The 26,609-nt window shown below is 53.8% G+C and overlaps 1 protein-coding gene and 1 long non-coding RNA gene across 4 annotated transcripts; one reads left to right on the top strand and one right to left on the bottom strand.

Moving 5' to 3' along the window:
• Nucleotides 1-792: 792 nt before the first annotated feature.
• On the top strand, nt 793-9,165 carry LOC311591361. The gene is made up of 3 exons (XR_014777083.1): nt 793-1,277; nt 1,920-1,999; nt 8,667-9,165. It is a non-coding gene; the product is annotated as an uncharacterized lncRNA (long non-coding RNA).
• Nucleotides 4,362-25,362, bottom strand: PHLDB3 (pleckstrin homology like domain family B member 3). Of its 3 annotated transcripts, none has more exons than XM_084770864.1 (16): nt 24,922-25,362; nt 24,181-24,640; nt 23,114-23,302; nt 22,771-22,911; nt 17,707-17,826; nt 17,044-17,202; nt 15,295-15,405; nt 15,038-15,127; nt 14,337-14,450; nt 9,872-9,971; nt 9,657-9,747; nt 9,479-9,566; nt 9,172-9,228; nt 7,384-7,609; nt 6,671-6,756; nt 4,362-4,798 (listed from the first exon to the last, which is right to left on the bottom strand). In XM_084770864.1, the coding sequence occupies exons 2-16, from the start codon at nt 24,418-24,420 to the stop codon at nt 4,664-4,666; spliced, it is 1,947 nt and encodes a 648-aa protein (XP_084626990.1). In that variant the 5' UTR covers nt 24,421-24,640; nt 24,922-25,362; the 3' UTR covers nt 4,362-4,663. The 3 variants fall into 3 exon arrangements, with proteins under 3 accessions (XP_084626990.1, XP_084626988.1, XP_084626989.1); XM_084770862.1 differs by having other exon boundaries at nt 17,698-17,826; nt 24,922-25,361; XM_084770863.1 differs by having other exon boundaries at nt 17,698-17,826; nt 24,960-25,361.
• Nucleotides 25,363-26,609: the final 1,247 nt, after the last annotated feature.

Below are 26,609 nucleotides of genomic sequence, written 5' to 3'. Positions count from 1 at the left end.
TGCTTTTTTTGTTTATTTGGTTGGTCAGTTTTATTGTTGTTTGTTTGGTTTGCGGTGTGGAGATTGTTTCGCTTGTTGACAATACTGGCTATGAAACCCCAGACCTCACACACTCTTGGCAAAGGCTCAACTGTGAAGTCACATCCCCATATCTCTTCGTATGTGTGTGTGTGTGTGTGTGTGTGTGAGTGTGTGTGTGTGTGAGTGTGTGTGTGAGTGTGTGTGAGTGTGTGTGAGTGTGTGTGAGTGTGTGTGAGTGTGTGTGCACACCCCTGCATGTTTGTGCCTGCGTGTGTGTGTGAGTGTGTGTGAGAGTGTGTGTGCACATGCCTGCATGTTTGTGCCTGCGTGTGTGTGTGTGTGTGTGTGTGTGTGTGAGCATGCGTGCGCGCATGCACATGGGAAGGGCGCACGCACACACCTGTCTGCAGGTGAACACACCCATACTCATCCTTCTGGAGGTCAGAGAAGATGTCCAGTGTTCTGCTCTGTCACTTTCCACTTTGTCCCTTTGAGACAAGGTCTCTCCCTGAATCTAGACTAGAGTGAGGCTGGCGGCTAGCAAGTCCCAGCAATCCTCCTGCCTCTGCCTGCCCCAGCACTGAGGTTCCAGGTGTGTATGTGGGAATCTCCTGACATCCTTCATCTATTTAGTGCAGACCTAAACGGTAGACTTATCTCAGGGGCTGATGTGGGAGGGATGTCCAGTGATGTGAAAAGCTTCGTGCAGTTCTCGGTGCTACGGAAGCCTTAGTTTTGCTAACTTAATCGATTGCAAGCATTATTGGCTAATATTTTTTCTTTCTTTCTTTCTTTCTTCTTCTTCTTCTTCTTCTTCTTCTTCTTCTTCTTCTTCTTCCTTTTGGTTTTCGGAGACAGGGTTTCTCTGTGTAGCCTTGGCTGACCTGGACTCACTTTGTAGACCAGGCTGGCCTGGAACTCACAGAGATCCGCCTGCCTCTGCCTCCCGAGTGCGGGGATTAAAGGCGTGCGCCACCAGGCCCGTCCTGGCTAATATTTTTTATCGGCTATGGATAGTTCCCGGGTCTTCCGCTCCAGCTGTGTCCTGGGCAGGATGTTGTGACCACAAGTCATAGCGCAGGCTGTAATCCCAGCACTCAGAAGGCTAAGGCAAGAGGATTGCATGGTCAAGGCCAGTCCGGGCTACAAAGTGATGGGTCATTCAGACAGATTAGAGGGTAGACCAACCTGCGTTCCGTCCCCAGGACCCACGCTGGAGGCGAGTACCAACTTCTCTACAGAGAGAGAACCAACAGGTGCGTTTATAAGCAGCCTGTTCAGAGGGGTAGAAAGCAGTAGCCATTCCTCAGAGAGGGGGGAACCGAGACCCAGAGAGAAAGCTACTGAAGTCCACAGCCCAGTGGAGGGGCAGTCAGGCCCCAGCTGGCCGGATGGCTGACTGACGGTAGGAAAATAGCGGCTGTGTTCAGAAAGGCATCTGCTCCCCAGACCCTGCCCAGGAAACAGCCCTGTTCCCAACCATGACAAGCAAGTCAGTCACCCAGGTGGGGTTACCTGTCATCCAGGGAAGACTCAGGAGAGAAAGTGAGTGATTCTTGTGATGTCATTCAAAACCGGCTCCAGCTACGCTGCCTCCACCTCAGGACCCCAGCCCTACAGCTTTGCTGTGTGACCCTGCGTTAGTGTCCTGCCCTCTCTGAGGCTCCAAGGTATCTTTTTGGCTTGTTTTGCTTTGGTTTTGTTTTGTTTTGTTCTTGTTTTTGTTTTGTTTTGTTTTTGACAGAGTCCTACTATATAACCCTGCCTAGCTAGTATTCACTATGTAGACCAGGCTGGCCTCGAACTCACAGAGATCCGCCTACCTGGAGGGGGCGTTGCGGGGAGCTGGGATTAAAGGCCTGTGCCACCAAGCTCAAACTGTCCTTTTTATTATAAAGGAAAAAGGCGACACAGTGAGCCAAGAACCGAGGTCTGGAACTGGACGGACTGACATTTTAATCCTGCTGTGTGGCTCCGGGTAACTGAATCTCCCTCTCTGAATTCCATCCACTTCCTTTGCCAATTAAGTCTGAAATCCTAGGAGAGCTAGACGTCCCCGTGAGTGGCAGACAGAGTGATACTGCTGCGCACTAGGCTCAGGAGGCCCCACAGGCCCCAGGAGTGTGGGAGAGTTTCATGGGAGGAACCCCAACTGGCCAGACCAGAAGAGCAAGCATCTTGGGAGGGAACGGGACCCGGGTGCGGAGTCTGCTCCTGCTCAGGCCTGTCTGGATATGGGCTGTTGACCTGAGCCTGGCCCCAGCCAGGAACAGGAGTTTGTTCCTAGGCTTGTTTGGTTGGCTAGCATAGCTACTTAGTCTGTCTATTTGCATATTCATTTTGTTCATTTGCATATTCCCTTGGTCAATTTGCATATTTGTCTGGTTGGTTTGCATGTTTGTTTATGCGTTTGTTTTCTTGCAATGTTTTTATCTTTGTTGTGGTAAATGAGGATGGAGCTCCGGGCTGGTGCCTTCCAGGCCAAGTGAGCCACTCAGCTCCTCACTCACTGGAGGAGTATGGGGATTCTCGCTTACTGAGATCCACAGAGGGGTTCCCACATAAACACAGAGGCCTCTTCAGAGGCAGCCACCTGACGCAAGCCTCTAACATGCCTGGGGCCTTGTCTGGGATGGTTTTCTGATCCTCTCAGACTGGGGCCAGGCTCTGAAACTCAGATCCATTCTCCTTGGGAAACACTTTCCGAGGTGTCAGGGAAGAGGTGACCGAACGTGTAATCTCACCCATTACACCCCATTGTTCCCCACTCTTGACTTTCTTTTTTATTTATTTATGTTTGTTTGTTTGTTTATTATGTATACAGTGCTCTGCCTGCATGTACACCTGCAGACCAGAAGAAGGTTGTGAGCCACTTTGTGGTTGCTGGGAATTGAACTCCGGACCTCTGGAAGAGCAGTCAGTGCTCTTAACCTCTGGGCCATCTCTCCAGCCCCCCCCACTCTTGACTTTCAAAGCACAAATCTATAACTAAATTAAGAACTGAGCCTAAAGGTAGGTAAAGTCTCTTTGTTTGTTTGATTGGTTGGTTTTTCAAGACAGGTTTTCTCTATGTAGCCTTGGCTGTCTTGGACTCACTTTGTAGACCAGGCTGGCCTGGAACTCACAGCGATCCACCTGTCTCTGCCTCCCGAGTGCTGGGATTATAGGCGTGAGCCACCACGCCCAGCTTGAAGCACCCTTCTTAACAGACCTTTAGGCTACACTGACCACCAGGCTTCTTAAAGCTGGCCCCTTCACAGGCGTCTCACTCAGCCTGGGGACAAGCGAGAGTTTCTTCTGAAAGGACACCCCGGATGAGACTGAGAGTACAGAGAGAGACAACAGCCCGGGGTTTCTGACAGCCTGGTTCTCAGCTGTCTGTCATCCTCACCGTCACCTTCTCACAAACCGATTCAAGCGTTCAACGCCATTCCAAGACATTGCCACTGGCATGGACACAGTAGTGATGACACTGGGCAAACAGAACTACGTGACTCAGCCAAGGCAACCAGGGAAGGCTTCCCGGAAAAGGGAGCATGTCACAGGGTCCAAGATACAAATTAGGAACGGAGCTGGGCGTGGTGGCGCACGCCTTTAATCCCAGCACTCGGGAGGCAGAGGCAGGTGGATCGCTGTGAGTTCCAGGACAGCCTGGTCTACAAAACGAGTCCAGGACAGCCAAGGCTAACACAGAGAGACCCTGGCTCAAAAAAAAAAAAAAAAACAAAAAAAAAACCAACAACAACAAACAAACAAACCAAAAAAACCAAACCAAAACAAAAAAACCCCAAAAACAACAAATTAGGAATGGGAGACAAATTGAATAAGCAAAGACCCAGGAGGTGGCAGAGGCCTCTCTCCTCTGACTTTCACAGAATGACACTGATGTCACCAGAACAGTCCTGGCCTGGTCCTCAGGAGGCCACAAGGAAGGATAGAACAGCTCAAAAAAGAGGTGCCTGAGCCGGCTGGGTAGTGGGGCAGTGGCGGGGGGGGGGGGGGGGCAAGGCCAGGGGAGCTTCCAGGTGAGGCCACCAAACTAAAACCTTATGAAGGGAAGAGGGCAGAGGAGGGCAGGAATCCAGGAGGGAGGACGGGGCAGAAGCTTCTGGAGCCTGCTCAAAGCCATCTGGCCAAAAATGCGTGGAGGCAGATAAATCTACAGACTAAAACACTGCAAATCACAGAAGACTAAGGCCACATGTCTGCCCCCCTATGAATGAACGACCTTAGGGACTGAAAGTCTCCATTGCTAGGGAAACCGTTTCCGCTCAGGGGTCGTGCCTAGGGGCAGAGGGGCCCCAGGGCATCAGCGCGGGAATCGACACCAGCAAACCCGGTTTTTCCACCATGTTTAATTCGGTATCAGAGGAGCACCAATAAATAGTTCCATCCGCCCCTGTAATCTTCCTCCTGCCCCAAGCAGGACCTCCAGGGCCTGGCGATGCTGCCGCGGGAAGTCGCCTGCAGCCCAGACCTCCGCGGCTCAGGCCAGCTGAGCTGGAGTGGCTGCAGACACCCAGGAGAATGCCAAAGGGGCGGGGCCGAGAGCTTCCTGAAGTGGGCGGGGCCCCCCAAAGACCGGAACCTGCGCGTGGGGGCGGAGCTTGCCGGGACATCCTTTCTCGGACGGCGGGGCCGCTCAAGGGGCGTGGTTCTCGTCCGCAGCAGTCACGATGACGTCAATCCAAATACGCATGGCTTCCGGGCTGGGGGCCACCATATAGAAAAGGCGTTCGTAGGTCTTGACGCAGAAGGTCAGGCGGGGATTGGGGCTCTGGAGTGAGGAGGAGAGGGTGGTTGAGTCAGTTTTCACAGGTGTCTTCCGAAACCAGGTCTAGCATGCCTGCTCCCTTTTCTTTCTTTTTTGTTTTTGGAGACAAGATTTTGCTGCTTGGCCTGGAGCTCGTCCAAGCTGGCCTTAAACTCAGATATATCTACCTGTCTCTTTTACCTCAGTACTGGGATTAATGGTGTGTGCCACCATGCCTGGCTTTTATTGTTGTTGTTATTATTACTACTACTATTATTATTATTTTGTTTTTACCCTGCCCTATTTTTTGAAAGTGGGTTTTACTTCATAGCTCAGGCTAGCCTCTAACTTGCAAGCCTCCTGCCTCAGCCTCCTGAGGGCTGGGATTACACCATTCCCAACTGGAGGTACGTTTACTGACCACCAACTGGGCACGTCTGAGTTGGGTAAACCCCTTACTTATTACCCATTATGTTTTTTGTTTTGTTTTGTTTTTGTTTTTTTGAGACAGGGTTTCTCTGTGGCGCCTTGGCTGTCCTGGACTCGCTTTGTAGACCAGGCTGGCCTCAAACTCACAGCGATCCGCCTGCCTCTGCCTCCCGAAAGCTGGGATTAAAGGCATGCGCCACCACGGCCTGTTTTATCTATTATGTTTTTAACCTCATGGGAAGGGGCTGAAATATGTCCCTCTCCCGGCTTTTAAAGAGAAAACTCAGACTTGAGATTAAAAAAAAAAAACAGCTGGGATTCCAGTTTGGCTTTAAAAACCCCCTATTTGGGCTGGACAGATATATCAGCAGTTGGGAGAATTTGCTGCCCTTGAAGACTCGGGTTCGATCCCCAGTACCCACATGGTGCTCACAATCATGTGAGCCGGTTCCAGAGGATCAGATGGCCTCATCTGACCTCTGTGCGGAAGCACATACATATATTGCAGGCATTACACTCCTACACACGACACAAAACAAATCTATAAAACATATTTTAACCACACATTCCGGAGAGGCAGAGGCAGGTGGAGCTCTGTGAGTTCGAGGCCAGCCTGCAGTACAAAAGTGAGTCCAGGACAGACAAGGTTACACAGAGAAACCCTGCCTCAAAAAAAACAAAAACAAAAACAAGGGCTGGAGAGATGGCTCAGTGGTCAAGAGCGCCGCCTGCTCTTCCAAAGGTCCTGAGTTCAATTCCCAGCAACCACATGGTGGCTCATAACCATCTGTAATGTGATATGGCGCCCTCTTCTGGCTTGCAGGAGTTCATGCAAGCAGAGCACTGTATACATAATAAATAAATCTTTAAAAAAAACAAAAAACAAAAGTATTTTAAAACAAATAGCTGAGTGATGGTGACGCACACCTTTAGTCCCAGCACTGAGGAGGCAGAGGCAGGTGGATCTCCGTGAGTTCGAGGCCAGCCTGTGATAAGGTGCTAGTTCGAGGCCAGCCAAAGCTACACAGAGAAACACTGTTTCAAACAACCAAACCAGCATGGTTGGCCAATATGTTTTTCTGGCCTTGCAGTTTGCCTCCTTGTAACAGGTCTCCAACTTGAGGTCCTTCTGCTGTAGCCTCCCGAGTGCTGGAATTAGAAGTCTGGCTGTGACACTACCCTCTCTCTCCAGTGTCTCCATGTAGCTGTCCTGGAACTCACTATGTATTCCAGGCTGGCTTCAAACTCACAGAGATCCTCCTGCCTCTGCCTTCCTGGTGTGACGCTCTGTGATGCCCGGCAAACACCCTTTTATCAACTGAGTATAGAGCGCAGCCCCAGCTGGGAACTCTGGTTAACTCTCCAGTGCTGGACCGTGTGGGTACAGCAAGAGTGGTTTTCCCCAGGAGATGCCGTGAGGTTTGACCGACTGTAGGGGCTCAGCGTGGCACTGAGCAAGGGTGTCACCTTGAAGGCACAGCGTAAGTGGTCGTGGTAGACTTCCTCGATGGCCTGGAAGTAGATGACACCTTTGAGCTTGGTCTCTTCCTTGTCTGGTGGGAAACAGATCTTGTTAGAGACTCTGTGTGTGTGTGTGTGTGTGTGTGTGTGTGTGTGTGTGTGTGTGTACGTGTGTCATTGGGCCCTAGTTCCAAGACCATCTGAGGTGGGGGACACTATGACCAGGGTGATAATCCCAAGGCTGGAGGGAGGTGATGTCTGTCCTAGATGGAACACAGGTCTAGAGACTACATAAGCCTGGAGGTGGGTCCAGGAACCAAAGTCCCGGGTCCCTGAGAAGAGAAGGAACCAAGGAGAGCTGGCGCAGCCCGGGTTCCTCTAGAAAGAACCCACGCTCTGGGCCCCGGTGTTTGCGCAAGTCTGGGCACTGTCCGGGGGGTCTAGTCTCCTGTCTTAGGAAACCTGCATCTGGAGCCTGAACTGAATTAGGTGTCAACTGTGTTACTGAGTAGAAACGGGGACTGGCGGGGCGGGGCGGGGCGGGGGGCACGGGGGGGGGGGGGAGCAGGCATTTTGGGATGTCTTAGGGAGGAAGGGGTTGGGAGATGGGTTTCGGGGACAGAGTGGCTTTAGCCTAGACTCCATAGTGTATGGTCGGGGCTGGGAGCCTAACCCCTGGGTCCTAGTGGCAGCAGGGGCTGCCAGGCCTCCCAGCTTACCCGCATAGTAAGCCAGCCGGCGCGCCTGCCGGTCAAAGCAGAACCAGCGTTTCCGCCACGTTTTGATGCGGCCACCCATCTTCACCAGGGGCCCGCGACAGCAGCCCCCGGACACCCGCAAGTGGGGGCAGCTTTCCGGATTGTGACCCCAACGTTCCAGATGCTGTGGGAGGTCCAGGACTCGGGGACCTGGAGGGCGCGGTGGGGGCGGGGGCGGGGGCGGGCCCTGCAAAGCACAGAGAAGGGGTGCTTGACCAGGAACCAGGAGCCGAGAGAAGGATTGCAGCCTAGAGGCTGAAGGGGCCAGCCCTGTACAGCCTTTGCAAAACCGACCGTGATGCCGAGGGCCATAGATGCTGATAAAAGCGCACGCTCGCACCCACCACTCCCAGCACTAGGGAAGTGGAGACCGGAGGATCAGAAGTTCAGGGTTATCCTGGGCTCCATAGTAAGTTCAGAGCCAACCCGAGCTACAGACAGCATCTCAAAAGGCCAACCCAAAAACAAAGTAGTCTCCATTTGACAGAAGAGTCACACTAGGTCCCAAAATTTGTGAGGTGGGATTAGGACCTCACCCTCCTAAGTGAGTCACTTTCGTGGACTCTCTCCACCTGAGCGCCTCCGTTCCCTGCAGTGAACATGGGTACTTCAGCACCCTCCCCCTTAGAGCTGGCTGCAGCCCCCCCCCCCCGCCCGTGCTTGCCTGTGCACACAAGCATGGGGGGTGGGGGTGGGGCACGCATAAGGGAACAATGCACTCATCAGGGGCTGTTTAATAAGTGATGCTATTGGTGCTGCATTTTTAATGAGAACAAGTTTGTGCAGAACAACCCAGAAGAATCCGTAGTCCTTCCTGCTCCCTTGCGTTTGCGGGGGGGGGGGGGGGCACAAGCAGGGGAGGGGGCCCTCTTGTAGCCCATGGTGGCTCTGGAGGTCCATCTTGCGTTTCTGATCTTCCTGCCTCTACCTCGCAAGTACCGGGATCACAGGCACGAGCCACCACAACTAATTTATGTGGTGCCAGGGCTGAACTCTGCTGACTCTTTCAATAATTAAAAAAATTTTTTTTAAAGACAGGGTTTCTCTGTCTTGGCCTTGGCTGTCCTGGACTCGCTTTGTAGACCAGGCTGGCCTCGAACTCACATCGATCCACTTGCCTCTGCCTCCGGAGTGCTGGGATTAAAGGCGTGCACCACCACACCTGGCCTATAGTTAAATTTTTAAATGGATCTTTCTAACCGCCACACATGTTTGCTCTTTGTCTATAATAACTGCTGAAATAGTTACTGGCACATGGAAAGACCGGGGATCGGAGCTCAGGATGCACCTTGTGATGAACACCCAAGGCCCTCAAACAAGACAGACATACAAAAACACAAGAACAAGGGGATGGATGTGATGGCTCGGCTGGCAAAAGGCGCTCGCCACCAACCCTGCCGGTCTGAGTCCCATCCCCGGGACCCACGTGGCAGAAGTCCTCTGACCTCTGCGTGTCACCGCGGCACACGCTTGCCTGCCCGCCTCAGTACACACAACTGAAGTAAAATCCGTTGTTAGGAAAATAAAATAAAATAAAAACAAAGAACAAAGAAATGGAGTTAGTGACCCAAGCAAAAGCCGTGGATGCCAGTGAGGGAAAAGCAGGAGCAGAAACTGGGAACTAAGATCTTTTCTCCAGGGGTCAGGCAGGACCCTTTTGGGGTGAGTTTCAGGACAGGAAACAGTGAGCTGTAGTAACGGGCAAGAGCCAGACAGAGAAAGAACCCAGAGAGGACAGAGGAGACAAACCATGATAGCAGGAATGGCAGGTCCTGCGGAACTTTCTGGGCTTCTTCTCATCTCTTCCTGTGGATTCATAAGGGAGAATCAGTGAGGGTCCCAAGCCGTAAGACAGTGAAATGTCTGGATAAGGGGGCTGGCATCTGGAGCCCTGGGTCTGAGGGAGGAGGGCTGGGCCTGGAGCCCTGGGTCTGAGGGAGGAGGCTGGGCCTGGAGCCCTGGATCTGAGGGAGGAGGCTGGGTCCACACTCCTGCACATAAAGGAATGAGCTGGCGTCAAAGCCCCCTTGCTAAGGAGCAGGGCCTGTGGTCTTACCCTGGCCTTGAGCAGCCGTTCCCTCTCCGCCACAGCCTGCTGTAAGAGTCGCTCCATATGGGCGATGTCTGGATGAAGCGGCGGGTGTCTAGGTGGACGAAGCGGAGGTGCGATGGTTACCATGGCCGGCCTCTTCCTCCCCGCCCTCCTCGTCCTCCTCCTCCCTCTCACGCCTCACCTGTTCCCAGGGCCACAGTTGAGCAGCTGATAGAGGGGGTGTCTCCCGGGGGTCCCCGCAGCTTGCACAACAGCAGAGGCCTCCAGGGGTCCTGAGGAAGAGGGCACAGGATGAGGAAGGCAGATGTCCATCCCCAACCCCCAAGCCGCCTTTCCACCCTCTGCCTCAGGATGGGTGAGGGCGAGAGCAGGAGCGGGGAACGGAAGCCGCCTCACCTGTACAGTGGAGGGACAGGGGTCGTGGGGACCCCCTCTGGTTGGCCCTTTCTCCCTTCCTCCGGGGCAGACTCCCTGTCCTCTGGAGACCAATAGAGCCCTGAAAACACACAGTGGTGAAGAGTATTTGAAAGGGAAGTGTCCCCCAAAGGGGCTTAGAACGGGCTTGCTGACAGCTGGCGCGCTGGAGAGGGGAGACTGGTCCAACACTATCAGTCGGTCAACCCGTGAGTGGGATCGTGACTTCACTGTCATCACTTGGAGGCGGTGGAAACTACAGGACTGCCCCCCCCCACCCCCGTGAACGCTGGGGACACGGCTCAGAAAGCGCTTGCCAGACAGCTAGCCACATAGGAAGCCAAGCACTGTCCAGCAAGGTCGCCCAAGCATAGGCTGCCAAACGCTAATGCTTTGAGTTCAGGCCCTGTGGGGCGGAAAGAGAATTGATGATGTGCACCGGCTGTTCTGATACTCAGGGTATGCCTTATTGTGCACTTCCACTCCCCACACCCCCACACGCCCACACCCCACACCCCGGTCAGTAAATAAACAACTGTGGGCCGGGTGGAGGGGCTGGGGTAAGGCCTAGCCTGATCTGTAAGCCTCAGAATCCAGCGAGAGACTCTGCCTCAAAATACAAGGTGGTAGTGGGGGGCGGTACAGAAAGATGGCTCAGCGGTTAAGAACACTGACCTCTCTTCCAGAGGACCTGGGTTCAATTCCCAGCACCCACATGGCAGCTCACAACTGTCTGTAACTCCAAGATCTGACACCCTCACACAGTCATTCACGTAGGCACATTAAAAAATAAAGGGGTTTGGGGGGTGCTGGAGAGATGGGTGAGAGGTTATAGAGCACTCATTGTTCATGCAAATGACCCACATTTGGTTCTGAGCATCCATGTCTGGCAGCTCACAAACATCAGTACCTGCCGCTTCGGTGGACCAAACGCCCTCTTCTGATCTCCGTGGGTACTGCACTCATGTGCACATACCCACCCACGCACAGACACACGTTCGTTTTAGAAGCTATTTTTAAAACGTACTCAGTGGCTAAGAATACACGTGGCTCTTCCAGGGGCTTGAACCTGTCTATGTAGACCAGGCTGGCCTCGAACTCACAGAGATCCACCCTGGCTTCTGCCTCTGGAGTGCTGGGAGTAAAGGTACAAGCCAGCACACCTGGCTAAGGAAAAAAAAATCTTCAAAGTACAACAAGGCGCACAGCCCCTTAGGCACAGTCACAGAGGCTAATGTCCGAGATCCACGCATGCATCCTCACACACATAAACATGAACACGTACAAGAGATGGGCTCTTTCGGGGGGTATTCCTGGAAGGGTTTATGCTGTCCCCCACCCACCCACTCTTGTGCTCTCTGCTTCCTGGCTGACATGGGGTGAGCAGCCCCTGCTTTCTCACACCCTGCCACCATAATGCCTTGCTTCAGGACCGAACCTGGGTTTGATTCCCAGCACTGGATATAATTGAGCATGGTGGTCTAGCCTCTGCTCCCAGCGCTCGGGAGGAAGAAGCAAGAGAACCAGAAGATCAAACCCATTCTTGGCTATACAGTGAGTTTAAGGCTAGCCTGGGCTACATAAGAACATGTCTCAAGGGCTGGAGAGACGGCTCAGAGGTTAAGAGCACTGGCTGTTCTTCCAAAGGATCTGAGTTCAATTCCCAGCAACCACAATGTGGCTCCCAGCCATCTATAATGAGATCTGGCGCCCTCTTCTGGCCTGCTGGCTCACATGCAGGCAGAACACTGTACTAAATAAATAAATAGATAAATAAACAAACAAACAAACCTTGGGGAAAAAAAAAGAACCTGTCTCAAAAAAAATATTTTTTAATAGCCAATATTTCAGGCGTGGTGGCGCATGCCTGGAATCCCAGCACTTGGGAGGCAGGAGCAGGCAGATTGCTGTGAGTTTGAGGCCAGCCTGGTCTACAAAGTGAGTCCGAGACAGCCAGGACTACCGTGGCTCTGTATCTCCAGACCCCAATACACAGTGGACAGAAACTTCCAAACAAGACATCATGACAGCTTCTGGACAATACGGTAGCCACTGTCAAAGCATGTCTCCCACTGGGGTTTATGAGTCACCTAGAGAGTATTTGCTTTATATATATTATTTTAATTTATTTATTTCATTATTCACTTAGAGACAGGGTCTTGTTGTATAGCATAGACTGACCCTGAATTTTGCTATGTAGCTCAGGCTAGCCTCAAATTCACAATCCTCCTGCCTCCACTTGCTAAGTGCTGGAACTACAGGGGCCTGTCACCTCTGCTGGCTTCATTTCTATTATTTTGAGACAGCGTCTCCCTATGTAGCCCAGGCTGGCATGGGAACTCCCCTCCCCCTCCCTTTGCCTCCAGAGCGCTGGGGGGGGGGGGGGTTACAAGCATGCACCATCAAACGCATATGAATGATGTTTTCTAGTATATAGGAGGATGTGCAAACGGGATGCCAGCCCGAGCTACAGAGGGTTCATAAGTAAGGGCTAGAGAGGTGACTCGGCTGTTAAGACCACAGGCTGCTAGAGGACCCAGGTTCAATCCTCAGTACCTACCTGGCAACTCACAATAGTCTGTAACTCCAGTTCCAAGGGATATGGCGCCCTCTTCTGGCAGCTACAAGTACTGCATGCATGGAGTATGCATGAGAGCACTCATACACATAAAATAAATAAATCTAAAATAAAACCTGGGACACTAGAAATGCTAGAGGAAAACACTCAAGACACAGGAGGCACAGGTGAAAAGGACTCCAGCAACACAGGGACTCATTCCAAGAAGTGAGAAACAGAGTTTCCTGGGATTAAAAGGCCCTTTGTACAGCCCAGTGAAGAGATAGCCACAGAACCAGGGACATCTCTCCAGCATACTTCAGATGTACTGGTATCTAGATTCTATAGTCCAGGCTTTAGAATAGACACACACACACACACACACACACACACACACACACACACACACACACACACACACCAAACACTGCCAAACCAGAACGGGCTTAGTGAGCTGAGCACACAGTTCTCAGATGAGAAAACAAAATTGTCAATAAATATTTTTTAAAATGGTCAATGGACAGGGAGGTGGTGGCACACTCCTTTAACCCTAGCACCCAGGAGGCAGAGGTAGGCAGATCTCTGAGTTCGAGGCCAGCCTGGTCTACAAAGGGGGTTCTAGGACAGCCAGGGCTACACAGAAAAACCTTGTCTCTAAAAATAACCAGAAAAGAAGAAAGAAGAAAGAAGGAAGAATAAGAAGAAGAAAAGAAGAAGAAGAAGAAGAAAGGGTGGTCAGTAGGGCTGGAGAGCGGGGTCAGCAGTTTGCAGAGCATTGGCTGCTCTTCCCGAGGACCCTGTGTGATTGCCTGCAATCACATGGTGTCTCACAACCATCTGTAATGCCAGTCCCAAGAGATCTGATGCCCTCTTCTGACCTCTGAGGATGTCAGGCATGTACCTGGTACATAGACACATTAGATAGACAGACAGACAGACAGACAGACAGACAGACAAGCATTTTGTTGTTTTTTTTTCCAGACAGGGTTTCTCTATGCAGCCCTGGCTGTTCTGGAACTCTCTCTGTAGACCAGGCTGGCCTCAAACTCAGAGGATCCACCTACCTCTGCCTCCTGAGTGCTGGGATTAAAGCTGTGTGGCACCACACCTAGCTCAAAATAGCATGTTTTTAAAGAATGAATAGGCAATAAGGTTTTAAAGAAGGAGAAGGTACTAGAAAAAAAAATGTGATATAAATATAGAAAGGGAGTGGTGACAAGTGAAGCAGACAGGTACCAAATACAACAGACTCTGTCTGTGGCACAACTGTGCCTAGGCTTACACACATCTGTACATGGTAACTTAAATTAAAAAAAAAAAAAAAAATATATATATATATATATATATATATATATATATATATATATATATATATATATATATATATATATATGAAACTGAGGAAGAGTTCTGGGCCAGGAGGGGTAGAGAGGAGACCTCATCAAAGTAGCCTGTTGGTCACTTTTAAATTTCACTCTTAGGCTGGGCACGGTGGCTCACGTCTTTAATCCCAGCACTTGGGAGGCAGAGGCAGGTGGATCTCTGTGAGTTCAAGGCTAGCCCAATCTACAAAGTGAGTCCAGGACAGCCAGGGCTACACAGGGAAGCCCTGTCTTGAAAATCAAAGAACAAAACAAAAACCACTCTTAGGTTACAGGCAAGGACGAAATGGCTGTCATATGTAATGCAGATATGCAAAAAAAAATTAATAAGAATCAAAGTCATCTAAATATCCTGTGAGCAAATGTTCCCATCAGTCCTCCCCTCTTCTCATCCCTGGGCTCAGAGCACTGGCGTTGGTTCCTGAGGGACCCCTGTGTTGGGCACCCCCCTGCCCGCCCACCCTCCCGGCCTCCCCCCACCCGACCCCAGTACGCACAAGCTCAGCACCTGCAGCGAGCTGTGCACGGAGAAGAGGCATGAAGACGCTGAGCCGGCAGCAGCATGCGCCGTGGGGTCCTGCAGCACCAGCAGCTGGCGGTCTGTCTTCTGTGTGAACAGCAGCTGGGAAGGGGGGGGGGGACAGCGGTTACAGAAAGCCCTGGGGGGATGAGACTGGAGAGTTGGCTCGGGTGGTTAAGAGTACTGGCTGCTCTGGCAGAAGACTCGGGGTTCAGTTCCCGGCACCCCACGTGGCAGCTCACAACTGTCTGTGACTGGACAAAGCATTGCCCACTGCCCTCTTCTGGCCTCTTTAGGTACTATGCAGACAGTCAGGCAGAACACACACACACACACACGCACACGCACACGCACACGCACTTGCGCACGCGCACACACACAAAATAAATACAGAAATAGAGATGCAGGAGCCGCTGCCAGCATCACAGATGCTCTAGCCCCAGGCTGCCAGCCCCAGCCCATTTCTCAGATGAAGACGGAAAGACCTCACCACCCAGTCTCCCAGCGACAGCCACGGCTAGGGGCACAGAGAGTCTTGCCTGGCTGGGGCTTCAACCCCTGCGAATCTTGGGGGGGGGGGGGGACAGGGGCCAGAGGCTCACACTCCTGGTTCTTGTGGGTATAAGAAGCTGGGACCCAGGCCCCCAGGTGTGAGAGAGAGGGCCTAGCAGGTACACGAAACCCCATACCTTAGTGAGCGCTTGGGTTTGGTCGGGCTCAGAGAAGTCCCCACCACATCTTCCTTGAAGGCAGTTGAGCTCGAACAGCCGGCTCCTTTCCTAAGAGAAGGCATCGCAAGACCTCACCACCTCACAGCGCATGCGCAGGCGCAAAAGGGCCCCGCCCATAGCTCTTCTGATGTTGAGATGGGGGGGGGCGGGGCTCAGGGAGCTGGGACAGGCAAGGAGGGGAGGGGGTAGGGCAGCTCTCGTGGGGAGAAACTGACCTGTGTGAGAGCCTGAACAGCCTCCTCCTTTTTCTTGCTCAGCCCCCAGCTCTCCGCTGCCATCTGCTCCCCGAGAGACTTGAGCTGTTCCTCCAAGACCTGGATGCGGCGCTGCAGGGGACCCCGGCTCTGGTCACTCACAAGGCAGCCTGGAATTCCAGGCCACCCTTCCGTAGTGCCTGGCATTTACCCCACCCCCTCACAGATACCTCAGGAACCGAGAAGGGAGAGCTGCCATTAAGCCCCCTGAACCTTCTTCGGGGTTCAGAGGTTAAGAGAGCAGAAGGCTCTCGCAGAGGAACCCAAGTTCAGTTCCCAGCACCCACAACGGTTGGCTACAGCCACCTCTAAGTCCAGCTCAAATGCTCTCTTCTCCTCCATGGGCTCCTGCGTACATACACACACGCCGCACACACTTGCGTACAGACTGGCACACATAGTTAAAGTAAATAAATAACAATAAATCTTATGGCTGGGGAGATGGCTCAGAGGTTAAGAGCACGGTCTGCTCTTGCACAGGTCCTGAATTCAATTCCCAGCAACCACATGGTGCCTCCACAACCTTCCATAATGAGATCTGGCGCCCTCTTCTGGCCTGCAGGTGTCCATGCAGGCAGAACGCTATATACATAATAAAAAATAAATGTTAAAAAAATAATAATAAATCTTAAAGAACAGTGAAAAGAGAGCCGTACCTGTAATTACAACACCCAAGAGCCTGAGGCAGGAGGATTGCCTCAGCTATGAGGCCAGCCTGGGCTATATGGTGAGTCCTAGGCCAGCCTTGGCTACAGAGTGAGACCCTGTCTCAAAAACAAACAAACAGAGGGGGCTGGGAGTGTGGTACAGTTGGCAGAGTGCTTGCCTGGGGGGATTTCCACCGTCAGCACTGCCTAAACTGGCCTGCCGTCCCTGCACTCCAAAGGTTGAGGCAGGAGGATTACAAGTTAAAAGTCATTCTCTGCTCCAGAGCGAGTTCCAGGCAGCCTGGACCACATGCAGACAGAAACCAAAGGAAGAAAAAGGAAAGAAAAAGGACAGCAATCTGCTGGGAAGAAGAGGTGTGGGAAGGAGACGCCAACTGGAACTTTTCACCACGGGTGGGAAGCTAAGCTGCGCAGCCACGCTTGCCTCACTCCCCAACAGGACAAGGCCAAACTCTGAACGTAAAACTGACAGAATGACTGGCTGGGGCCGGCGAGAGGGCTCAGAAGGTAAAGGTGCTTGCTGCCAAGCCTCACGATCTGAGTTCAATCCCGGGGACCTACGTGGTGGAAGGAGACAGTGTTCTCCCGCTGTCTGCCTTGCATGAGGACCGTGGCACAGGTGCTCTAACACACACATATAAATACCCTCATTTAAAAGGAAAAACCGGACCCCAGTTCTTCCCTTATATCAACAAGGTGGGAAAGATAACGTCAGCATCTTTCTCAGCCTTCACCTGCCTTCAGTGACAGGTTAAGAAAAAGGAACAGGGCTGGAGAGATGGCTCAGTGGTTAAGACCGCTGACTGCCCTTCCAGAGGTCCTGAGTTCAATTCCCAGCAACCACACGGTGGCTCCCAACCATCTAAAATGTGATCCAATGCCCTCTTCTGGCCTGCAACAGGGTGAGCCTCAGAACCTGCTGTGAGGAGTCGGTGGCTCAGGGACAGTCTGACACACAGTGAATGTTCTGGGGAGGAACGGAGAAGGAGGCAAGCCTGGTCGGGGGGGGGGGCACAGGGGGGGGCCTGGGGGGGCGACTCACCTTGTGTTGGGCCACACTGGCCTGAAGTTCCCGGACCTTGGAGTCTGGAGCCCTGACCTCAGGGATGTCCCGCTCCTCCTCCACGCGGCTCTCGCGCTCCAGCTGTTGGAACTCCAGATCCTCGTAGGCGCGTTGGGCTGCGTCTAGCTGCTCTCTGATCTGAGGGTGGGGACACACGGGACTGGGGGGACAGGATCGCTAGACCTAAGGAGTGAGCTGGTGGCCTTGACTCCTGGATTGGAGGGTTAGGGTCAGAACCCGCTGCTAGGTCAGAAGGCCTGGGGCCTAGACTCATGGACCCGAGGGAGGAGGGTTGGAGCCTAGAACCCCACACCTGAGGGAGGACGAAAGCCTGGAACCCCATTGTCTGAGGGGTCCTAGAAGCCCACATCTCAGGAGGGAGGTTCTGTGGCAGGACTTTTGGGTCCTAGTGAAAGATAGACATGGAATCCTCCCTTTTCTCTCCCTCTCCCCCTCCTCTCTCTCCTCTATCTTATCTCTCTCTCTCTCCACCCCCCCCCTCTGTTTTTTGAGACAGGGTTTCTCTGTGTAATAGGCCTGGCTGCCTCTGCCTCCCAGTGCTGGAATCACAGGCGTCCACCACCACGCCTGGCTATGGAATCCAGTGTCTAAGAAAGTCCAAAGAGCCCTAACCTCCTGTACTCCCTGCAGGAGCCGCTCTCTCTGGTCCTCCGGCTGTGAATCGAGCTGTCCTTGGGCCTCCCTGAGCCTCTGGCGAAGACTCTCCACATGATCCCGCTCCTGGCTCAGCTGCCTCTGCTCCTGAAGGAAACAAGCAGGTTGAGGGCCTGGGCTCGGGCAAGAAACACAACGCAACCAGGACCCAGGCCCTGCGGGGGCGACTGCTCCTCAAGGCAGGACCCACAGGTCTGCTTGATGGCCCCACACCAGAGGAGTCACCAAGGAAGCAGTGTAAGAAACAAGTGACAGCCAGGCATGGTGGCATAGGCCTAGAATCCCAGCACTTCCTCAGTGGAGACAGGAGAATGGCAAGTTCAAGGCCAGCCTGGGTCATAGAGCCAGACCCTAGGAAGGAAGGGTAGGAGACAAAGAGGGAGGGAGGGAAGGAGGAAGGGAGGGAGGGAGGGAGGGAGGGGGGGAGGGAGCGGGAGAGAGAAAGTGAATAGGAAGAAGAAAGGAACAGCCAGAGATATGGAGAGCAGAGAGGAACAGGAGGAGGGAGGGAGGAAGAGGGAGGAACAAATGAAGGCGTGAATGTAAAAACAGCCATGCTGTGTGACAAGGCAGAGCAAGGCAGGTCAGCCCCAGGCTCTGCCCTCCAGTAGAGGACAAAGCTAGTACAAGCTGAAAAATGTAAGAGCACTGAGACATGCAACCACGGGAACCTGTAGCACGGACTCCATGCTAGGGGATTCTAGGCAGGGGCTCTACCACTGAGCCACGCCCCCAGCCCCTCACTGGGGGATTCTAGGCAGGGGCTCTACCACTGAGCCACGCCCCCAGCCCCTCACTGGGGGATTCTAGGCAGGGGCTCTACCACTGAGCCACGCCCCCAGCTCCTCACTGGGGGATTCTAGGCAGGGGCTCTACCACTGAGCCACGCCCCCAGCCCCTCTCTGGGGGATTCTAGGCAGGGGCTCTACCATTGAGCCACACCCCAGCCCCTCATTGGGGGATTCTAGGCAGGGGCTCTACCACTGAGCCACGCCCCCAGCCCCTCACTGGGAGATTCTAGGCAGGGGCTCTACCACTGAGCCACGCCCCCAGCTCCTCACTGGGGGATTCTAGGCAGGGGCTCTACCACTGAGCCACGCCCCCAGCCCCTCTCTGGGGGATTCTAGGCAGGGGCTCTACCATTGAGCCACACCCCAGCCCCTCATTGGGGGATTCTAGGCAGGGGCTCTACCACTGAGCCACGCCCCCAGCCCCTCACTGGGGGATTCTAGGCAGGGGCTCTACCACTGAGCCACGCCCCCAGCCCCTCACTGGGGGATTCTAGGCAGGGGCTCTACCACTGAGCCATGCCCCCAGCCCCTCACTGGGGGATTCTAGGCAGGGGCTCTACCACTGAGCCACACCCCCAGCCCCTCACTGGGGGATTCTAGGCAGGGGCTCTACCACTGAGCCACGCCCCCAGCTCTTCACTGGGGGATTTTAGGTAGCAGCTTTACCACTGAGCCACACCCCGAACCCAGGAATTACTTCTGATGTAGTAATCACTCTACAGTGAGCAGAAACCAAGTAATATTTAAAGCTAATGAGGTACAGGGAACTGCAAGGGAATTTTGGGTACATCTGTGGAAAAGTCCAAAACAACCTGGAGGCAAATCATGGCCCCGTGTGGAGGAGGTTGTGGCTGTGAGAAGTCAGAAGAGCTGAGCAGGGGGAATACATGGAGAATGCCGTGTCTACGGGTCGTGTTTGGTCTGGTCCAACGTTATCGCTGGGGGTTAACGTGGAGCCACGGAAGGACTAGAGCCGATCTCCGTGGTCAGAAGGACTTTCGGCAGGAAAGGCTGCGACCCTGAGAAAGCGTGGATGGGAGAGCAATGAGAAAGCACGGAGAGAAGAGCGACCTCGGCGCCTGCTGGTGCCAGGGATGACGGGCGGGGGGGGGGGGGGGGGGAGCCTGGGGCGGGGGGGGCGGGGCGGGCAGTACAAGATGCAGGGACACCAAGATCCTAACGGAGGAGGTTTCTCAGAAAAGCCCTGGATCTGGTAGGTGAGCGACAGGTACAGACTGAGGGAAAAGGATCGCAACCTGGACGCCATGTCTGAGGGAGAAAGGCTGGTGCTTAATCTGAGGGAGGAGGGGTGGGGCCAAGGCTCCCGGGTTTGTGGGAGGAAACCGGGACCTGGACTCTTAGGTCTAAGGGAGAAAGGCTGGTGCTGGGCCTCATGGGTCTGAGGGAGGAGGACCTTTGACCCCTGAGTCTGAGGGAGGAAAAGCTCAGGGCTCATATTCTGGGTCTGAGATTTAAAAAAAAAAAAAAAGACTAGAACTCAGAATCCTAAAGCAACAGACCCAGACCTTGAGAGATACCAAGGCTGAGGGTGACGGGGCTCTCGGACTGTAAGGCCAGGCCAGAGTTCTTGGACATACAGAGTCACATCTGATAATGTCGGTGGAGCTGTTGGTGTTGACTTCTCCCGACTGATCCAACCCATGACCTGGAGGGATGCTAACAGCTCTAGATAAAAGAGTCTCAAGATCAGGGTGACTCACTGAGGTCTGCACACCCAAGAGCTGACGTCCCTCAGGCTCACTGGGCACGCGTAAAAGCACGCCGCAATCTCACCAGGCCTCTACAGCCAAGGGACCATGTGCTCTCCTGCAGAACAGAGGGGCACTGACTGTCCCCACAGGCACATGGTCAGCCACATCCTGCCTACGAACAGAAGACTCAGGTTCTTGCCTAGAGGCATGGCGCAGGCCCGTGACCCCTGCATGTGGGCAATGGAAGCAAAGGGATCAGGAGTTCAAAGCCATCCTCAATAACATAACAAGTTCAGCACCAGTCCAGGGTACAGATCCTAAGTAAGGTGGAGGAGGAAGAGGACGAGGAAGAGGAAAAGAAGGGAAGTAGGAGGCAGCACCAGCTGCCTTTGCTATAAGGATTACAGATAATTCAGCTGGGCCTACACATGTATACCTGAAATCCCAGGACCTGGGAGATGGAAGCAGAAAAATCAGGGGTTCAAGGTCATCCTCAGCTACATAACTGAGTTCAAGGCCAGCTTGGGCTATCTGAGGTACTATCTCAAAAACACCATAACAATGGTGCTGGAGAGGTTAAGAGCACGCAGCGTTTGCACAGGACCAGTTTGTACCTGAGCTGGTTTCTCACACGCATGTCAGGCAGCAGACAACCTGTGACTCCAGCTTCAGGGGTTTTCTTCTGGCTTCTGAGATCACCCACATACACGTTACACACACACACACACACACACACACACACACAAATAAATAAAAATTTAAGGCCGTAAAAGGCAGAAACAGGTAGAGTCATGAGTTTGAGGCCAGCCTAGTCTACATAGCAAATTCCAGACCAGCTACAGGTAATGAGACAACAACAACAACAACAACAAAAACCCCCACAGAACAAAGCAACCATAAAATATTACCCAGGCCGGGCATGGTGGCGCATGCCTGTAATCCCAGCACTCGGGAGGCAGAGGCAGGTGGATAGCTGTGAGTTCAAGGCCAGCCTGGTCTACAAAGTGAGTCCAGGACAGGCAAGGCTACACAGAGAAACCTGTCTTGAAAAACCAAAAAAAAAAAAAAAAAAAAAAGAAAGAAAGAAAGAAAGAAAGAAAGAAAAGAAAAAAGAAAAGTCACCCAGAAGACTTAGTTCCTTCAACAAGCAATAAGCAGGCAATTAGGGGAGACCCACTAGACCCATTAGAGACAAAACAAGACTTGAGAAAACCAATTACAACACACAGGTCTGATGCACCCCTGTAACTCCAGCACTCAGAAGGCTGGGAGAATCATATCATGGGTTCCAGACTAGTCAGGGCTACAGAGGGAAACCAAGTCTCAAATAACATCTCTCTCTCTCTCTCTCTCTCTCTCTCTCTCTCTCTCTCTCTCTCTCACACACACACACACACACACACACACACACACACACACAAAAGAAAGTTGTCATTTCTCAGTAGCACCTGCTAAAGGATGTACAGGCAATATGACTTCTGCAATGAGCATTTAACATTTGGGATAGGCTGGTGGTGTAGCTTACTTTGCCCCTACCTAGAATCCCCCAGAGAGGGGCTGGGGTGTGGCTCAGTGGTAGAGCCCCTGCCTAGAATCCCCCAGTGAGGGGCTGGGGGTGTGGCTCAGTGGTAGAGCACCTGCCTAGAATCCCCCAGTGAGGGGCTGGGGGCGTGGCTCAGTGGTAGAGCCCCTGCCTAGAATCCCCCAATGAGGGGCTGAGGGTGTGGCTCAGTGGTAGAGCCCCTACCTAGAATCCCCCAGTGAGGGGCTGAGGGTGTGGCTCAGTGGTAGAGCCCCTGCCTAGAATCCCCCAGTGAGGGGTTGGGGGCGTGGCTCAGTGGTAGAGACCCTACCTAGAATCCCCCAGAGAGGGGCTGGGGTGTGGCTCAGTGGTAGAGCCCCTGCCTAGAATCCCCCAGTGAGGAGCTGGGGACGTGGCTCAGTGGTAGAGCCCCTGCCTAGAATCCCCCAGTGAGGGGCTGGGGCGTGGCTCAGTGGTAGAGCCCCTGCCTAGAATCCCCCAGTGAGGAGCTGGGGACGTGGCTCAGTGGTAGAGCCCCTGCCTAGAATCCCCCAGTGAGGAGCTGGGGGCGTGGCTCAGTGGTAAGAGCCCCTGCTTAGAATCCCCCAGTGAGGGGCTGGGGGCGTGGCTCGGCCTCGCATGTTTGCATTGATTTAGATTCTTAGTATGTCTCTAGGGATATTGAGACAGGGAAGAATGGGGGGGTGTGAAACAAGGGTATTAACTTAAACATTACTGAAGCTGGAGAGCAGAAGACACCAGCCCGACTGAGTGTTCAGTTTTTGAGGGTTCTAAATGTTTCAAGTGTGCTATCAAAGTGTGACATTAGAGCGACAGCCAAGAAAGAGACCTCACTAGTCAGGCACCCAAATTCAGGCCCTGGAAAGAAGAGGAAGACAGGGTACTGGAACCCAGTCTGAACAGCGGGTGTTCCGACCCGGAAGATGGAGCCAGGAAGAAAGAAAGAAAAAAAAAATATGATGGGGAAATCTCTGTTCACACCAACCTGTTCCCGCAGCAGCTCTTGGCTGCTCTGCTGGGACTCCGCCTGCTGGCCTAGCAGCTCACGTAGCCGGTCCTCTTCCCGCCGAGCGGCTACCCGTTCCCCTGCCAGTTCACCCCGGAGCAGGGCCACCTCCACCTCCATCTGCGAAAGAAGAGCAAGAGTTTGGGTCCAGTAGCCAGTGGAGGAAGGTAGGAGAAGAGATGAGGCCCCGGGGCGGGCGGCGGGGGGGGGGGGTTTGAACCCCTGCTTATCAAGGGGGATCCTAAGGCATAGAATGGACTGGGAGCCTGGCCTTGCAAGTTCTCCCAACGGTTCTTTTCCAGGGAGCTCTCCATCCCCCCACCTCGATCCTCAATTCCTTCTTCTGGCGCTGTAACTCCTTCACGCGCTGCTCCATCAGAGTCACGCGAGTCAGGGCCTCCAGCTGCTGCCCTCGCAGCCGGCGCGCCGCCCCTCGCATCCCTTCCCCAGCAGGGAGGCACGGGGAAGGGGAAGGTGTGGCTGGAATCTGCGAGGCAGGCGTAGCCTCAGGCTGAAATGAGAGAGGGTGTGTGGTGAGAAAAAAGGCTCGCCCCACCACCTACAAGTCACCAAACAGGTCTGGTCCCCACCTCAGGTGCGCCTCTGGGGGGGTGGGGTGTCACAGACTGCCTAACTCAACTTGCCCCCCCCCCACTTTGGCCTGAAAGGGACGGCCAGAAAGGGGGTGTGGGGGGGCGGCTGGGCAGGTCAGGCAGTAGGTTCAGGACTGGTACAAAGCCATAGAGCTTTAAAGCTAAACTGTATGAGCTTGCTTGCTTTCCTTCCTTCCTTCCCTTTCTGTCTGTCTGTCTGTCTTTCTTTTTTTACTTTCTGTCTTTCCTTCCTTCCTTTTCTTTTTCTTTCTTTCTTTCTTTCTTTTTTTTTTTTTTTTTTTTTTTGGTCGTTGAGTGCCAGTGGAGGTCAGAAGACTCTTTGCCCTCCATCAGTGTGGGTTCTGGGAATCGAACTCGGGTCATCAGACTTGACAGCAAATGCCTCTGTACCCGATGAGCTCACCTGAGTATCAACCTCTTGGCATCACTGTCTCTTCTTGGGTCTCTCTCCTTCCCTTGTCTCTCTGACTTCGTCTCTTTCTTCTTTTTGTTTCTCTTTCCTGGATCTGTGTGTCTCTCTTTTGGGTCTCTGGCTCACTCCCCGAGTCCCTGTGTCGTACCTAGTTTCTATACTGTTTCTCTCTGGCTTCAAATCCAACTTTGTCTAATTCTGGGTTTTATCTGTCTCTGAGTGTCTCTCCTTGACTCTGGGCCTCCGCCTGGTCTCTCTCCGTCTGTCCTTCAGTGTGCGTCCCCACCCCGGGCTTGGGTGTCTGTCTTGTCTGTCTTGTCTGTCTGTCTGTCTGTCCAGTCCTCCGACCCCCCCCCCCCTCACCTCTTCGCGGCAACTCTCGGTGCTGCTACCTTCTCCCACTTCTTCCTCTTCCTCGGCCGGCCGCTGAGCAGCTCCCTGGCAGCTCAGAAGCTCCGCTGGGACCTCGGACTCCTTGTGCTGCTCTTGGGGCTCCTCGGGGTGCCCCTGAGGCTGCACGGCCCCTTGAGGCTGGACCTCGGCGGCGCATTCCGGAACCTGCGGCGACGAGGAGCCCTCCTCAGGGGTGCTCGGTGTCCCCATAGCCGTTTTGGAGTCCTATGGGGGTGGGCGTGGTCAGGGCTCCGGGGGTGTGGTCTGGTGGTTTGTGGGCGTGGTCTGGAACGCGGTGAGCGTGCCCAGGGGCGGGACCCAAAGGTTCAGAGGCTGGCTCTGAACATTCCGAGGGCGTGGCCTGAAGCTTCCTGGGGACCCTCTCGAGACTGGGGCGAGGCTGGGCGGCTCCGAGGGTGACAGGAAACACCTGGAGGTGGGAAGGGAATTTGAGTCGGGGGGGGGGGGCGTCCCTGCTCGCCTCGTGTTGGGACGTCGCACACTGAGCCTTCCCTTTGCTCCAGGTGTCATTCCTGAAACTTCCCTGCAGCCCGCCTCAGTTTCCCGGATTGCCTTCTAGAGACCCCCCTCACCCCCATTTCCTCCTTCACCACCACCACCACCACCCCGGACTGGCCAGGCCCTCTTCTCCGGAGCTCCACAGTTGGGTACCGATCCCCTTGCAAGATAGCAGAGTCTAAGGCTCCTCACCCCAGGATCCAGAACTCCCTGAGCTCCGCAGTGTCTACCTCTCCGGATGCGCCTGGGGTCCCCGACGCCTCTGTTCCTTCCCGGGAGGAGATTGCCCGAAGGTCGCCAGCCTCCTCTCTGTGCTGGGCAACTGCTGCTTCTGCCGCGAAACAGGTGGCTGGGGAGGAGGGAGGAGAGAGAGGCCGCCCCGTCCCCCTTCCTAGCAGCCCGGAAGTGGAGGGGTGGGGGGGGACCAACAGGTCCGACAGCTCTCCTGGGAGGAGGGAGTCAGCAGCAGCCTGCCCCGCCTGCAGCCTAGGCACCTAGCCATCCCGGCCCCTCAGGCCCCACCCAGCAAGAGCCCTGTGCCCAGGCTTCCCACTCAGCCTCCTGTGCCCCCATTCCTGTGCCCCTGGAGGGCCAGGCGTCTTGGACACCTGTACACAACAGCCTCCCTCAGGCCAATGCCCAGGAAATCCTCAAAGGAAGATAGGAATGAAGTGGGGGCCTCTCCCCTCTAATAAGCCCTTTGGAAGGGCCCTGACCGGTTTAGGGAGCCGGACAAGGGGAGGGGGGGGGTACCCCGAGCTGAGTCAGCGATCTGCCCAGAGACTAGTGCCCTACAACACACAGTTTACTATGAGGTGGAGAGTTAAAGGTCACGGCCAGACCCTTTCCTCTCTGGGCAGAAACAGGAAAACCTCTGGTAGGCGAAACCCGATTGTTAGACAGCAGGAGCTGTGCAAAACATTTGACACACCTTAGTGTCATTCCACTAAGCTGGTTAAAATATATATATATAGAGAGAGAGATGGGACAGTCTCCAGTTATGGGAACTGAGGCCGAGGGATACAAACGGCTCCAAGGATCTACAATTATTCTAAAGGACTTTTTAATTTAATTTGTTAACATTGTGTATGGGAAAGGTAGTACAGGCTCACAACTACCCGTTCGTGTACGTGGAGGCCGTGGGACGCCTTTGGATAGCTGTTTCTTTCCACACCGTTCAGGCAGGGAACTCAGGTCATCAGGTTAGCAAGAGCCTTCGGGCTCTTGAGCTATCTCAACGGCCACCGTATGTTACTATTCACTTTGTCCCTCAAAATCTGTATTCCTAACTATTAGGTAAACCATTGCTCAGTGGAGCCACGAAGGACAATAGCAGCAACAGCGGCAGGGAGCTGGGCAGTGGCAGGCAGAGCGCCAGGAGTCACACATCTGAAAGGGTGGTGGTCTGTTGTTATTATTTCCATTTTACAGATCAGGAAGCTAAAGGTTAGGAGGGGCTCCCCTGGCCCTGGGACTCCTGGGGTGGAGGCAGGCTCACACAGAGTTAATTATGTGCTGCATGCAGGGCCGTGAGACTAGCTCCCCATCTCCCCGGCCCCCGACATCAGAGTGCACACACACACACACACACACACACACACACACACACACACACACACACGTCTTCTCCTGGGCTCCCGGGACCTTCATGCCTCACCCTCACCACTCGGTCTCCTCCTCCTCTTATTTTATGTGTATAGGTGTCTAGCCTTCATGTATGTCTGTGCATGTCTGGTGCCCATAGAGGCCAAATCCCCTGGAAGTGGAGTTATTCATGTTTGTGAGCTGCCATCTGGGTGCTGGGAATTGAACCTGGGTTCTTTGCAAGAGCTGAGCCATCTCTCCAGCCCCCTCCCCCTTCTTTCTTTCCTTTTTTGCTT

Source organism: Acomys minous, assembly GCF_964271855.1.
Source record: "Acomys minous genome assembly, chromosome: 20".
Taxonomy (NCBI): Eukaryota; Metazoa; Chordata; class Mammalia; order Rodentia; family Muridae; genus Acomys; species Acomys minous.
The sequence above is the reverse complement of the archived record's forward strand: the minus strand, read 5'-3'. Positions and strand labels throughout refer to the sequence as shown.

What these genes read in the sequence shown, in the direction of transcription:
- PHLDB3 (XM_084770862.1), bottom strand. Translation starts at nt 24,420, where the DNA reads ATGGGGACACCGAGCACCCCTGAGGAGGGCTCCTCGTCGCCGCAGGTT. An exon ending in CTGTTCAGGCTCTCACACAG is followed by an intron (nt 15,128 to 15,294) that starts GTCAGTTTCTCC and finishes GCCTTCTCTTAG; the next exon opens with GAAAGGAGCCGGCTGTTCGA. An exon ending in CTGCCATTCCTGCTATCATG is followed by an intron (nt 7,610 to 9,171) that starts GTTTGTCTCCTC and finishes TGTGCTTTGCAG; the next exon opens with GGCCCGCCCCCGCCCCCGCC.